This window comes from Pteronotus mesoamericanus, unplaced genomic scaffold (genome assembly GCF_021234165.1).
Source record: "Pteronotus mesoamericanus isolate MK-2021 breed Mesoamerican mustached bat unplaced genomic scaffold, CSHL_Meso_final contig_78, whole genome shotgun sequence".
NCBI lineage: Eukaryota > Metazoa > Chordata > Mammalia > Chiroptera > Mormoopidae > Pteronotus > Pteronotus mesoamericanus.
In genome coordinates this window covers 9,363,150-9,379,122 of record NW_026555258.1, presented here as the reverse complement: position 1 = coordinate 9,379,122, position 15,973 = coordinate 9,363,150, and the positions used below count along the sequence as shown (strand labels likewise).

Below are 15,973 nucleotides of genomic sequence, written 5' to 3'. Positions count from 1 at the left end.
GGCGGACGTGCTCCTCCCATGGCCCGACCCGTCACATGTACCATTGAGCGCAATGCTCACAACACCCCTGTGGAGGGACAAGGAAACTGAGGGTCAGGCAAGTAAAGTAACTTGTCCAAAGTCCCCCGGCACAGAAGCGGCGGAGCTAATCGCTGAACCCAACTGAACACCAATCCCTCTGTACTGCCCGACTCATCTTATTAATTGCTCTGACACATTGTTTCAATCAATAAAGATATTGAGCAACTGTAATATTAAATATTTGTTGGGCAAGTACCAGAGGAGTAGAGTCCTTAAGTAGCTTGTGATAGGCCCAGGCTCCATTCAAGTTCCCAGGGGAGAGGGTTTCCTACAGAGTATCACACCCATTTGATGGATGAGGCTAAAGAAATTAAACAGTTTGTCCATGTTCATACAATTGGCATTTGTCAGAAGGAGGAGCTGAATCTGGGTTCCGCGTGCCACTGTTCTTTCCACTCCGGAGCACATGTAAAGCGTGCTCAGATGCATGCTCATATACACGCACAGAGAACAAAGAACAGCATGGGGAGCTGGTGGCCTCCCGGGGGAAAGGCAAGAGAAATCAGAGGGAAAGTGGAAAGGACAGGAAGAGGAAAAGCAAATATTCGGCTATTCTAAACCCTTTATTCCCTCCTGAAATCTCGGATACACACAGAGGGAAGAGTGACATTTTCCTTCCCGTCCTCAGGCCCCAAAGGTCACAGAGCTGCCAAGCAGTTGATAAACGTAGTGGTTTTTCTTTGGAGCCAGGAGTCACTGATTTGCTCCTTCCTGCTCCACAAAATTAAAAATCCAAGCCCGACAGTTCAGAGGACCCCTGAAAACACCGCTGGAATTTCCCAGTGTGCTTTAAACAGAAACAGAAGCTTGGCAGGGGAGGGAGATGCTGTACGCACCTCTCGGGTCAGGCCAAACCCACTCCTCACAAGGTAATAAGCACTGACTCTCATTAACAAATCCAGAGATTTCCAACCCAGGTCAGCAACGGGGCCATTTCCCCATTTCTGACCATCTGTCCACTGGACATTCATTCATTCACTCACACATTCATTTGCTCATTTGGTCAGTCGCGCATCAGTCAGTCACCTATGTCCGCTTTATGTATGCTGAGTCTTAAGAACAGAGAGATGACTAAAACATGATTTCTAAACCCAAGGGGCTCCCAGCCTACTTGTGGGAGGGCGTGGATAGGGAGTGGTGGATAAATTATAACCAATAACCCTAAGAAAAGGCACAATGATATGCAGAAGAGACCTCACTAGTGGAAAGTCTCCATTCACACACGGCTTGCCTGATTCCCTTCCCTGGCTGGTCAGGAAGTCCCCAAGGCTGGGGTCCTGGCTCCCTCACTCATTAGCTCGGCTGCTGCAGGCAAGGCACTTCACCTCCTGTAGCATCGACTTCCTTCTCTGTGAGATGGGTGTCAGGATCCTGCCCCTCAGGATGGGGGAGAAGATGAAAGGAGAAGCTGGAGGCCCTGTGTTCCACAGAACCAGCCACGGGCCAGAAGCCTGGTGAGTGCCGGCCAGTTTCCTTCTAGGGGCTTAATTTTGCCAGCTCTGCCAGGGGCACACTCTACAAGTCCGGCCTGGCCTCCTCCCTGCCCTCCGAGTGGAGGGGTGAGCCCATGAACACCTCTGACTCTGCTGGTGTTTTGCCTTAAGCTGAAGCACCCTGCACACTACCAGAGAGTCCGTTTTCTTATGAGTAAAAAAGGACAAGAAGGTGTCAACACCTTTCACTGCTGCTGCAAAATACAAACGAGAGATGAGGTGGCAGAGCACATGGTAAGCAGTGAAGGTGGCCCAGGCACAGAGCAGCGTGACTATCTCTGTCCCGCAAGACCCTGCTCTTCTATGAAGCCGTCCTGACTACTTCTCTCTGGTCCTAAGCCAAGCACAGTGGGCAACATACACTTGGATTCGCAATTAAAACTTTTTTAGTGGTGTTGCTAATTGTTTCATGTATGCCTGTCACTTCTCCCTTAAAATGACTGTTTTAACCTTAAGACATTCACATATACTGCGATAATGTTTAATAAAGTACCGCATCTATAAAGTACTGCAGAATTTTTAATATTATATTTTTAAATATATTATCTTATCTGATCTTCAAAGTAACCACATAGAATAAGTATTATTATTCTCATTTTACAGAAGGGAAAACTGGAGCACCTCCCTCATGTCCGGAGTAATAATGTAGCTATGACTTGAGTGTGGGATGCCTGGTCCCTTTGTCATATCTGTGTAGCTCTGTCTATTTTTCTGGCTTAGCAAATACTGAGGACACTGACTAGGTCACATATATATCTTGTAACCTCCATGGATAGACTTGTCATAGGCTAGATACCCAATAGCAAATAAAAGCAGGACAGTATCATAGTTTTCTTTTGTACACACAAAAACACTTCACATAACAAAATAACTGGGTTTGAATTCCAGTTCTGATAATTGTTAGCTGTGTGACTTTGGACAAGTTACTTAATCTCTCTGTGTCCAGACTTCATCATCTGTACAATAGGGCCACCACTACTAGAGTAGACTTGTGAAAATTAAATAATGAATGTAATGCATCTGGCAGTATTTCAGTAACAATATCCGTCTGATTTGAAATGATGAGACCTGAATTTAAGAGTTTCACTGGGGACATAAAGAGATGTTGATTCCCTAGTCCCAAAATGGTTTGGGGTCACCTTCTCATAAAATAGGGCCTCATTCCTCCCACATAACTGCCACTTGCCATCATTCATTCATCACTAAGCACAGAAAACCCGGACTCCCATCTCCACCTGCCTTTTATTTGAAATGTCAATTTTTAAAGAGTGGAGAGGTTGGAAACCCAATTTAACAAGCACACTGAAACATTGTTTATTGCCCCCATAAACATGGCTTAGTGAGAATTACGGACTTAATCAGAGTGAACTTATCTCCCGGTGAAAAGGAACACTTTAAATTTCAGAAATGGCACCTTCACTGTGAAAATCTCTTAACTTTTCAAACAAACTACAGGGGGTCTTAACCATATGGGCAGTAAAGGGGTAGCCATTACTGTGATTTGTCTTGCCCAAGAGCCAAGGAGCCCTAAAGATCCATAACAACTTTAAGATCTAGAAAAAATATTTGGAAAATCATATTCAGGAGACATGTCTCTAGAAATACCCGAAAGGTCTGCTGAGTGGGAAGTAATGTCTGTCCAGTTGCTAGGGGCTGCCCAAAAGAGAGGCCCCTGAGTCATTAGAACAGGGGCTATTTCCTAAACAGGAGCATTGGAAAAGCATGCCTCTCCTCCTGTGCGTAAGATGAAGCATTTAGCAATAGGTCGTATTTGGTGACCTGCTTTACAGAAAAGAGATACCACCAAAATCCCAATGGCTGCTAAACGGTTCGAGTGATTTTTTTTTCTCTTTAAACAAATTATTCCAGAGGATGAGGTCCTGTGAACCCCAACTTCCCAATCTGAACCTTCATTAGGGCAGCTCTGACCATTCCAGGAAAGGTTTTCATAAAGACATCCCATTTTGCAGAGAATGTATCAGCCTGGATGCCAGAAGCAGGAAAGGCAACAGATATAAAATTTTATTATTTCAATGCCCCAGTAGCAGCCAGGAGGACTTAATGAAATCACCAAGATTTACAATCTGAAATAGCTATTGCACAGACAGATATGATTAAGGGAGCTGCGCCCTCTGACCTTTCAACCCTTTGATCCTCACACAGCAGGTGGCCTGGAGCCCCCTCCTGGGCATCTTCCCTCTCTTCCAACACTGCTGAACCTTGATGTGCAATAAGTCTGACCCTACACAGGTGACTCTCATGCTGCTTATCACCAGCAGCTGCTGCTAATGGAACAGCCAAAATCACTTGGCCTCGCAATTCTACCCCGGAGATGGGGGGAGAGGAATCTGCTCTGCAGTGTCCAAATGGTGCTGAAATGATGTTCAATAATTCAGCCCAAAGTCCACTTGTTTGGCAATGCTTAACAATGTCATTACCAAAAACTGTCCTAGAAATGGAACTCTGTCTCCTCCAATTGATACTTCGAGTTAGAAAAAAATAATCTTTTAAAAGATAAATCACAAATCTCAAAAAAAAAAAAAAAAAAGAGAGAAAATCAACCCCGAAGTCCCAACTGCATCTCTCAGAACTTCCCTAAAACCATGTGCAGCAAATTTATACCAATGAAAATCAAAACAATTTTTGGAAACCTAAAATTGACTGTTTTCAGTTCCATGAAATTTCATTTAAAAAAGCCCATATGCCAAAATGTCCAAATTCTCTTATTTTTAAAAATTGGGATGACTTCCAAAATCATAGCTATCTTTTTCTTCCTTTTTTTTTTTCCCTTCTAAGCTAAGGATGGGTAGTGTGCATATGTACTTATCAAGCTTCATAATTTAACCCATTCGGCCAGTATAAAACAGTTGCAATAAAATGCTGAAGAGGCAGGATATATTTATTATCACCGGATCTTTCAAACCAATTGATGCCAAGGTTTAACATATTCTATTTGGTTAAAGATATGTCCAGGAATCTAGGCAGTCCCAGTCTGAAAGCTTCCAGGTTTTTGTTTTGTTTTTTTTTCCCCCAGATATTTGGGTTTATAGAGGAAAAAATTTTAGGCAGGACACATAAACCTGTGGAATGTTGATAACTTCCAACCACAAAAGAAAACTTTAGTCTCTCTGTTCATCATACTTAGGGAAAACCCTGAGCCAATGCCTTTGATTCTAAACAAACACAATATGGTGGCCTGGTCATTAATGTCTGATTTCAATGGGCAAAGGAAAAAAACCCACTTCTTTGCGGTAGCCTAAGTCGTATTCATCTTAGATAGTCAACTTTAAATGCATTTTGAAATCAGCTGAGAAAAGAACAATAGGTAAGGAGAGGCTTATAGACTTCAATTTTAGTCACATGTTTCTCTATGGAGGTTTAAGTTTAGGACAGACAGCAATTTACGGAGAAATCAGTTTAGCAGGGAAAAAAAAAGGTATGGTTACTACGTAGAGTTTGACCACTTTGTATGAAATTATTATTAAGCTCACTTCTTCAAAGATACCTATTCGAAATACTTTATTAATAATAATATCTACTGTTAAGTGGTGGCCTACTAATGTGCATGACCTCTAGTCTTATTGTTTTGAATTATCATCACTCTAAGGCACTTGTCCTCCTTTTGCAGATGGGAATGTTAAGGCGCACAAACACAAAAGCTCAGTGACTTGCCAAAGTTACACACAGACAAATGGTGGAGCTGGGATTCAAACTCAGGCTCACTGCCTGCCCCCAAAGCCTACGGGTCCAACCCCATTTTTCCCAACAAAAGCAAACAAAAAAACAAACAAACAAACAAACAAACAAACAAAAAGACCCAAAACAGTAACATGCAATAATCTGTGCAGAAAATGCTGGGCTTCAGCTTGCTTACACATTGCCATGACTCATTTAAAGGCCTTCTGAATCAATTATTTTAGGTCATTAAGAGGAAGTTTAATTTGGTTGACAAACACCCCTACTGTGGTGACCTCACATATCAACAACAAATGCCTGATGGTCACAAACTCGTACCATGAGTCTACTGAGCATGGTGTTAAACAAAACCACATGTGCCCGGATTCCAAGTGGGATTTGACTAGGCCAAGGGTACCGCTCTTCAATCATCACGCTGCTGGTTCCCGAGCTCGCCCAATGGCCCCGCCCCTAATCACTTGCAAGGAGTTTATGAAAAGAAGTCACCAGTCCTATGTGGCTATGCTCAGTTAAAAGTGCCTTTAAGCTAATGTCAATTTATAAAAAGTCACTCATTAAAAAAATACAAGAAGAGGCTGAAAAAGAGGGCAGAGCCAATCCTAAACAGATGTCCTTTAGCTTGTTTTAAAGAAAAATGGTCAGTTCTACATCCACATAGTATTGATACACATGTATGGTAGTTCTCCCTGCTTTCCACAGTTCCAGTTCCTGCAGTCAACCAGGGTCCAGGAATATTAAGTGAAAAATTCCAGATATTTTGAGAGAGACAAAGAGACCACGTTCACACAATTTTTATTACAGCATAATTATAATTATTTTATTTTGTATGAGCTATTATTAATCTCTTACTGTGTTTAACTTACAAATTAAATTTTATCATAGGTATATTTGTATAGGAAAAAACATAGCATATATGGGTGGAGTAAAAGTAGGTTTATAGTTGTGAGTATGCAGAACAGTTTATTCTTGTATCATTCTTTATTAATTATTATATTATTTTTCCATATGAACTGTAAACCTTCGTATAGGGTTCAGGACTATCTGTGGTTTCAGGCATCCACTGGGAGCCTTGGACTGTATCCCTTGAAGATAAGGGTAGGGAACTACTGTAATAGCTTCCATTTTTTGGTACCTGACACATGGAAGGCACTAAATTTTCTCATTAACTCCTCATTAAAAACTCTCGAAGTGAAGAAGCTACCCCTTTTTTCAGCGAGAAGTCTGAGGCTCAAAGAGGCACCTTACCATCCCATTTGCAAAAACCTGCAGTTCCTGCAAAGGGGTGACAATTAGAAATCATATGGCTCAAATGCAATGCATGCTGGCAGACCTTCATTCAAGGTTGATATTATTATTATTAAATATTTCCAATAGGCATCTCCTAAGAGGATAACATACTAGTAATTTTGTACAAAGTGGTCAAACTCCGTGACAGTAACCATACCTTTATCCCCCTGCTAAATTCATCTCTCCTTTAAACAAGGGCACACGTTTAGAGTCACCTAGCAGTGGCGGGGATAGAATTTGAATCGAGGTCCACATAGCATAGAGCCAAAGAGTTCTTTCCATTCTGCTATGTAGGTTCTGGCACGCTGCTCCTTACTTAATCTGACAGGAATTAGACTAGTTCAAGCTTCTCTCAATAATAATTTGTAAACTTTAAGTTTTCTTTGAAGTGAGTTTTAACATTGTTAAATGGAAACTACATATAATGACTGGCTAGGTGATGATGGGAAAATTGGAAAACAAAAGCATCAATGATGGTTTCACATTTTCTACTGGGATTCTCCCTCAAAAGTTACTCAGTGTTTTCTAAAATATAACAGGCTTATCTCATCCCACAAGAGAACATTTCAGTCACAACAGATTAGACTGAAAATGTACTGACTGCAAGAGATTCTTAAATCAACCAGAAGCACTTGTTCCCTTTGATTACATAAATTACTACTACAGCTTTAAATTGTTTTATATTAGTTAATTCCAACATTAGGGTAAGTGACATTTAAGAATCACACTCATTTTAAATGCAGATGCAAAGAGGAGGAAGCTTCAAGGGGAAATCCATCAGGTGAAATCCAGGACCACCTGAATGCTCTGGAGGAGACAGAAACTCACATGCGATGGTTTTGCATGATAATATAATTTTAATTTTACTGATGAGAGAACGGAGCCATGGGAACGCTAAGGAACCCAGCCCAGGCCATAAGTGCACTCAGAGCTTTTCTCTGGAGAAACGGAAGGCTGCCAGACTGGAGCTCTCCCTTCCTCTGGCCTCAGCCACCCTCCCCCGCCCCTACCAGAGGCCACCCAGAGAAGGTAAGGCCAGGCAAAGGCCAAAGGTGGGGCCTCTCTATCTGGGACTGGGGCAGTGATGGAAAATCTACACAGCCTGATGGGAGGGTGCACAGAGGAGGCATTCTGGGGGCTGAGGCACTAGGTGCCAATTATATGACCTCTCTGAGCCTCAGCTTCTCCCATTTGCAAATATGGCTATCTCATACTTGGCAGAGAGATTCTGAGAAATGCTCAAAGGTGAAAAGAGGTAAAGCAACTGGCACAGTGCTTGGCATTGAGCAAGGACTCAGAATATGTCAGTTCCCTCCCAGCCCTCTCCTCCCTTGCTAAAGCTCTCTCCAGGAACCTACAACTGAAACTACCAGGTGGAATTTTTCATGCATATGTCACCTTCTTATAAAGCAGGAATATGAATACTTAGCGCTAGAAAGTGACTCTCACATGGAATTTCTCATTCTTGTGAAGACACATAAGCAAGTCACCACTGGTAAAGGAATATAAATAGGGCTCAGAGTTTTGCATCAATCGCAGCGTTAACAAGCGTGCACTATGTCTAACTATGGAGCCCTGTAAAGAAGTGAAATGGTAACAGCAAACAAAGAACACTCTTCTTCACTCATTATGACACTGTTTAAAAATAAATATGCCCCCAAATGAACGAAGTATTAAAGACTGTATGCTGGGGGAAAAATAAGGATCACAGAGACCAAGAAGAACTTGGACTTGGCACCTGGATGCTGTCCTCAGGATGGTGGCTCTGCACGGTTTCAAGCTCTTGGTGCACCTGCAAAAATCAGCCTCCAGGAGCCCCAGGTAAGCCTTCCCAGATACAGAAAGGTGAGAAAGGGAGAGGACTGCTGTCAGCTTGGCCTGTGTCCTTGGGCACCTATCTCAGGCCTCCTGAAATTGCATTGGAGAGGAGAGGTAGTGAGCTCCTGCAGACAGGGTACCTGGGTCTCACTCCCCCTGTTCCTACTGCCTGGAACTATCACTTAGTATGTAACCTAAATTATATCCACAAACTAGGCTGTGGAAAGAATATCTAATTCATAAAAAGTAGTTGGAAACAGAGAAGAAAAGTCAGAATCTAGTAAAAGTGGTGCTTAAAACCTTGAAGAAAGCCATCGCTACAAACACTTCTGCCATGGCTTGGTAGCAAGGGAACCATTCGGGAGCTTGGGTTTGGGACGCTAACACATCTGAATTTTATATACACGGTTGTGGTGTGTAATTTACTTAAGAATCACCTTGATCTTTACAAATATCAATTTACTTTATTAACATGGTTAAGCAGTTTCCAAGCATTTTATATGGAAGGACTGTGTTTCTAATGGCCCAGAAGGAGAAGGCCTGACCATGTCCCTCCCCTATTTACACTCTTCAATGGCTCTCTGTTGCCCTATAAAGTTCAGACTCTTTAACACGGCTTACAAGGCCCTGGATGGCTGGCCCTTGCCTGCCTGCCTCAGCTCTCCCCTCTCCCTTCAGTCTTGTGTTCCTATCAGACACTGAACTACTCATGCTTCCTGGAAAACTCCTTGGGTAAAACTTTAGACCTTTGCAGATGCCATTACCTAGTCCCCTGGATGAAGTCTTACTTATCTGTTAGGTTTCAGTGTAGGCACTCCTTTCCTCTGCGAAGAACGGCCCTCAAGGCTAGTTTCGGTGTCTCCCTTCCCTGAGTCTACAGCATCCCAAACTCACTGCAATTACTTTCTACTTGTCTACATCTGCTCAAGACAAAACTCTATGAAGGCAGGATTACATTACATTCACTATTCTACACAGGCTCCTAGTATAGGCCCATGGCTGCTACACAGGAGGCTCTCCAAACATTACTGTTGAAGGGGAGATTCACTGCACATCTACCGCAGGCGAGACATGCTGGACATAAACAGGACTCATCTATGTAATCCTTAAGACAATCTTGAAATGGGTACTAACTGCTACTACAGATAAAGAAACTAAAACACAGAGAAAAGGATCATGCCTTAAGTTATTCCAGCATGGGAGTGGTCAAGCAGAGGACTGTTAATGCAGTTATCAAATTCTACAAAAGCTCCACTCCCATCCCTGATAGGATGCCACCGGCACTGCAAACCAGGAGAAAACAGGGCAGACACCAAATAATTTTGTTCAAACTCTCTTTCCCTAGGAAATGATGATGATGATCATCCTTGGAATCTAAAAGTCCCTGAAACACAATTTTTAAGCCATCAACTTAACGATATAAATGGCTTTAAGACCACTGATGAAATAAAAACAGCAATGCTTGTTGGTCTTTGTTGAATTCTTTAGGTGCCGGGCACTGTGCTAGGCACCCAATAATCTTATTTCACTGTGTCCTCCAACAATGCTAGGGAGGAGACATACTCATTGCCCTTACTTCACAGGTGAGAGAAAAGCTCAGAGGTCAATTACCTTGCCTAAGGTCGCATAAGCAGCAAGTAACCCTGAGCCCACCTGCTGACCCTTCCCCTTCACCGCCTCTCCGATCTAGGTGTGGCTTTGTTTCCAGGCTAACCTGGGCCTCTGCCTGGAACTATATCATTGTTACCGCCTTTCCGTCCCCTTTCCTGATCATTCCATGACCAGGAATGATAGAAAACACCCTGCTGTCACTCTGAGGCGTGTATACCAAGCACTGTTTGTGAGGCTTAGAAAGGAAGGTCTTCATTTATCAAAAAGGAGAAGCACCAGCTATGAGACATGACCTGGTACTTGCTACCAGACATGGCACGGAAGAGGGGCTACAGCCACATCTCCTGAACTAAAACGAGGTTGAGAGAATAAAAGGAAAGAGTCATTGTGTAATCTGGCCATGTTTTGGCATTTCCTGGTTGCCAACTAACATGATCGTTTCTTCTAAGAAGAAACTAGGTCAATGCCAAAACCTTGGCTGTCGTGCTAACTTACCACTAGATTCAAAGTGATGTTTCCTTAAATGAGAGAACGATAGAAAAGGCAGAAGAGGAGGTAAGAATGATGATGACCTATATACATGTCACTTTAGAATTGCAATTTTCAACAGATGTGCCAGGGCACACTAGTGCGCTGCAAGAATTTTAAAAACATGCTATATCTGACTATTTAGTTGGGGCACTGACGTCTTTTCCCTTAGACTGTCAAATAAAAAAAATGACAACAGCCAACACAACAATAGCCGTCTGGTGTGAACGAATAAAAATTACAATTATATTTTTTGTCAGATTGGCAAAATTTTTTGGTGTGCCACAGAATTTCAGTCATTAGCTTATATGTGCCATGAGATGAAAAAGGTTGAAAATCACTGCTGTAAAAGGAAGACAGACTCTTTAGGATGACGAGGTTACCATTTAACAAATAACAAGGACACCCTGTAAGAGCACGAAGGCTAGAATTAGGTATTCCCCCAAAATAATCTTTTTTCAAATGAGAATGCTAGGTTATACTTTATATTTCTTTTTGTGCAACAAATTTGAGTGTCATAAAAATGGTTAAAAAGTCTTCCTATGGTAGCTTTTTCTAAACTTTTATGAACATCTGCCACATTCATTTGAAGTTTAAAAAATTCTGGCACATATGCAAAGGCATAATAAGGTGCCTATAGCTTTCAAGAAAAAATAACAAGACAGTCAAAAATAAGCCTTTTGCTGAATTGCCAGTAAGAAAACTAGTATGCGGGAGGAGACGAGCCTTCCTGAGCTCCTGCTCCAAAGAGCTCTCCTTTGGCCCCAGGTACAAGCTTCTCCTTCAGTATCACAGCCCATAGTTCCTGGAAGAAATCTCATGGGAAGCATCCCTCTCATCTGAAGGGTATAAGAGAACCACATAAACCCAATCTGAAAGCACAACTCGAGCACTCCAAGTCTGAGCTGAAATCCATGGAAGGAGACTAGAAGACTAAATTCGAGGGCTGGTAGTTCATGGGTGCCTAACACACCCAGGAAATGCTACTTTGTTCAGGCAGTGTCTTAGCGGGCTTCAAGCGTGGGGTGACTATTTTTCTTTTTCTTTTAGTGCTGACAACATAGGAGTTCAGCATGGAATACTCCTTTCCTACATTAGCTAATTGATAGGGCTAAGATTTAACTTGGCCAGTGCTTCCTGTATGTTCTCACTCAAAGCCTTTCAAAGGCTGAGCAGAGTCGACCTGCACCCATTCACCTAAGTGCAAAACTGTCTCAAGTTTTAGCTTAAAGATTTGAGCATATTTTGTGTTGCATGTTTTACTAACAAAAGGTCTTGTTTCAAATTATTTACAATCATATAAAAGTAAAAAAAATTTACTCTGTCCATCTTTCCTTACGGTGCTGGGTCCTTTGAAAACGGTGGTGCCTGCTGGAAGGCTCTAAATGCGCTCTGAAGCCCGGCTCCCCAAGCACTCACCAAACCCCTCTTTCCAGAGAGCGCCTGCTTGGGCCATGCTAGGTGCTGAGGACACCAAGGCAAATGAAGCGCAATCCTTGTTCCTGAAGAACTCATGCTCCAAGGGATGGTGGAGAGGGACATATACTATCACCCATTGCAAGGGGTGCAGTATGTGAAAGCCAACGACACAATGGGAGGGTTTCTTAGAAGAGCTGGAGAAGGGCAAGCCTCCACCGTGCAGACGGCGGGGGGGTGGGGTGGGGTGGGGACGTGGGCACGGTTAGAGATCAGTGAGCACGCCGGCTCACGAGCAACAGTGAGGACAGAAGGCTTGGTAGCAGCGAAGAGACTGAGAACTCGGGGCAGTGCAGAGGGAAACTGGAAGACAGGCCACTAAAGGCAGAGTGACCCAGGAGAGGTCAACTCATTAAATGCCAGGACTACGAACTGAGTTTTATATTCACTTTCTTACCTCCAGGACCTAGCAAAATGTGTGGAACATAAAAGGCCTTCATTTTGCTTAGCAAACAAATGAATAAAGGCACTATAAGAATCCAAGAAAAGTGAAGAAAAATGTTAATAAAGGTAGTAAGGAAGGAACAGGGCGAGAGATGTATCAGAGACGTGGTGACTATTTAGAAAGAAGGAACAAGGAAGAGGAGCACTCAGCCATGCTCAGTGTGTCCCACTTCGGTGACTCCACAGGCAGCGGTGCCATTCGCAGGGACTGGGAACACTGGAAGGGAGTGAAGTAGCTTGATGTGTCTGTGTGTTGGGGGAACACTGAGTCTGAGACATCTGTAGTATTTGTAGGTGAAGTTCAATTGGCATTTGAAATGCACGGACCTGTGTTCAGAGAGAGGCATGCGACTGTTAGAATCGCAGCTGAGAGGGACTGGCATTATTACCTTGGTAGCTGAAATAAAAAGCCTTCAACAAGGTGACTAAGGGGCACATACAGAAGAAAAACAGGGCAAGACAAGAAACTTGGCCAATGCTGAAGGTAAAGGGACATGAAAAGGAATCTGGAAAAGCCTTGCTACAACAGTCTGGTGGGCAGGAGGAGAGACAGAAAGGAGCTATGGACTCCAAGAGACCAAATGGTCTTTGGATTAGTGTTTCATACTCTATAATAATTGGCACCAAAGGCCTATTAGAAAGTGTTCAATTTAAATTTTTCACACGGGAGTTTTGAATACACCCCCAAACTTGACAAACAAAGGTAAAACACAGAAGAAATCTCTTCAATCTCATCTAAATACACTATCCGAGATAGTCCATAAACTGTGTGCTGTATGTGTTCAGGGCTGGGTGATGACAAGGAGGAACTGTTAACAGAATGCAGGAGCCACATGGCCGTCCTGTCAAATTAGAAATTTGAGCAGATTTCTGTGGTCTATTTTGATCAAGATTCTCAATGTCAAACAAACAGGTTTTTCGATAACCAACTTGTTTCATTTTCGTAAGCACAATAGCACAGTGTGCAACAGTTAGCGAAGAAGCAGGTGGTCCTCGTCGACGTGAAATGAAGGGAACAGAAGAAGAGAAGTAGCACTTCCTTTAAGACATGCAAAGCATCATCACAGACGGATATGGCTTTAGATTTTCCCTCTGAGAGCTTAGCTCCTGTGCAAAGCAGGCAAGCCCCCCAACTCCCACCCTGTTTTTCTCTGGTACAAATTTAAGCCCTCTCCTGAGGAGGGAAGAGCTTAGGGTTCAGATCTACAAACCAATGGCACTTTAAAAAGCACAAATAAATCCTTTAAAAGAATTGCTATCTAATTGGTACAGACACACAGAAAGCAATCTGGCATCAGATTCATAGCTTTGACCAAGCATTTCTACATTAGGGATTTTAGCTAAGGAGCTAAGTAAAAATGCAGATAAAACCTTATGCATAAAGATGTTCACTGAAATGCTATTTATATTACCATTTCATCCATCCCTGAGTGAAAAATTATAAACAATCTAAGTGTCCTACGATAGCAGAAAAATGGCTAAGTTATGATATATCTGAACAGTGGAATGACAGGTAGCAAACTAAAAATTTTTCTTACTGAGAGTAAATAAAAATGTATAGAAATCCCCATGCTATAATATTAAGTGACATATAAAAACATAAAGTTATATATAAAACACATTAATTATATAAACTTATACAAAATATATATTCATAAATTAAAAGTAAGAGGAAAATAAAATACTAACTAGCTGAATTTAGAATGGTATTGTGGATAATTTTAATTTTCCTCTTTATAGTTTTATATACTTTTTATACCACATTTTCTATAATAAAATGTGTAATACTGTTCTAGTGGTTTAGAATAAACATCATTTTGAAAAGCAAATCATTTCCCTTCCTCGTTGAAATCCTTGAAGACCTTTTTCCTCCTGCCTCTTTGAACTTCACTCCCTCACCCATGAAAACTGACAATCTGCAAGCAAAGAGGAAAAACACTGGAATCCAGGGCCCGGTGGAAAGGGTTAAGCTGAGTGCTCAGCTCTGTGCACCTGGGGGGGAGGGCCCTGTGCACGAGGTGCTGCTTCCACGCGCTCCCACACGGAGAGCTGTGAATCCACAGATCACGTCTTTTCCATTGCCACAGAGCAAAACAAAACGGCAAGTAGAGAGATCTGGGGAGGAAAGGAGCCAACTTACCTCCATTAAACTTAAATGGATTCCTATGAGGTAGGGCATGGGAGCACTGTGAAGAGAAACAGAGACACACAGCCACTTTAATGTCTGTTGCTTCTGACAGAAAATTACAGATGGTTCACTATTTGGAGAAAAACTGTTTTAATAAACGTATGCACAGTTACATTTCCTTTCACAACAAAAATCCTAATGTGACATTTTGTTCCCAAGCCTAGAAACGTCAGAAGAATTTCAAACTGCAGGCGGCACTGGAAGCCGCCAGGGGGGTGGGAAGACAACCGACACTGGCGTTAGTCCCTAAATGGCAGCTAGGCAGCGGCATGGCCTCAGCTGCCTTATCTTTAAAATGGGATCTTGGAAGCAAACTGGTAGGCGGCTATCAGAGTGAAAGAAATACACATCGAGTGATTAGTACAGATCCTGGTACAGATGGGAACTATTATTGCCACAATTACAACAGAAAAAGCAGTTAACAAGGTTGAATGGAAAATGACTTTTTATTTGCTGTTTCCTTCTGCCATCGAGAGATGTGATCTCGCTGTCCACTCTGATTCGACAAAGCAACGTGGAGAGCTACCAGCACACATGCCATCCGATGCCACCACTAAAGCCCCTTCCAACTACTTCATTCACAGGGTAACGGGTTCCTACGCTGGTGACTGAGCAGGAGATGAGAACCCAACTCCAAAGGTTTGAAAAGTTGGGCATTATGGATTGACTTCTGGTTTCAGAACTCCATGTACCTGTGTGTACACACACACATTATCATTTATGACATTACTTACCGATGATAAATGTGCTGGGTATTATATGAGCAAGTTCAAATTCATCTTTCCTAATCCACACAACAAGCACACAACAGAGGTGTTATCCCCATTTTACAGAGAAGATAGGCAATGCCACAGAACAAAGTAAATGACAAACCTAGAAAGTGACTTCAAAGTTTCTTCCTCTGTGCCATACAAACTTTGCACTTCTGAACCTAAAAGCCCCAGGCCTACCTCATACACAGCCTTTCTCCTGGGGATAGGAGATGGAGGTCAAGGAGGAGAGAAGAAGGGAGCGATTGGCAGCTTTTCTATATGTCTTCCCAGTGTGTGATACATCCTGTGAAATGTGCTGAAGGGTATTTTATGAGCCTGGAGGAAAGACCCCTGGCTCAGGCTGAGGCGACCAGGCACCTCTTCTCTGGGCCAGCTTGGGGAGTGGGAGTAAACTTACGGGATGGCTTTCTTGGAGATGAGGTTGGGGAAACAAGGAGTGGGATGAAATGAGAAAGGAAAGGTTTGCTTCCAAATAACACTAAGGGGTTTAGGCTTTTATCCTGAAAGCAATGGACAGGCAATGAAGGTTTTTAAACATCAGATGTACATTTTAAAATTGCTCAAACATTTAAAAATAA

General features: G+C 42.5%; 1 protein-coding gene across 8 annotated transcripts in view; it reads right to left on the bottom strand.

The window, feature by feature from the left end:
• The window catches only part of DENND1A (DENN domain containing 1A), a 478,231-nt gene that overhangs the window by 186,558 nt on the left and 275,700 nt on the right, over nt 1-15,973 (bottom strand). For all 8 annotated transcript variants that reach the window (XM_054584397.1, XM_054584400.1, XM_054584396.1 and 5 more), the window contains one exon: nt 14,575-14,620. In XM_054584397.1, coding sequence (XP_054440372.1) covers nt 14,575-14,620 — 46 coding nt within the window. The remainder of the gene's footprint in view (nt 1-14,574; nt 14,621-15,973) is intronic.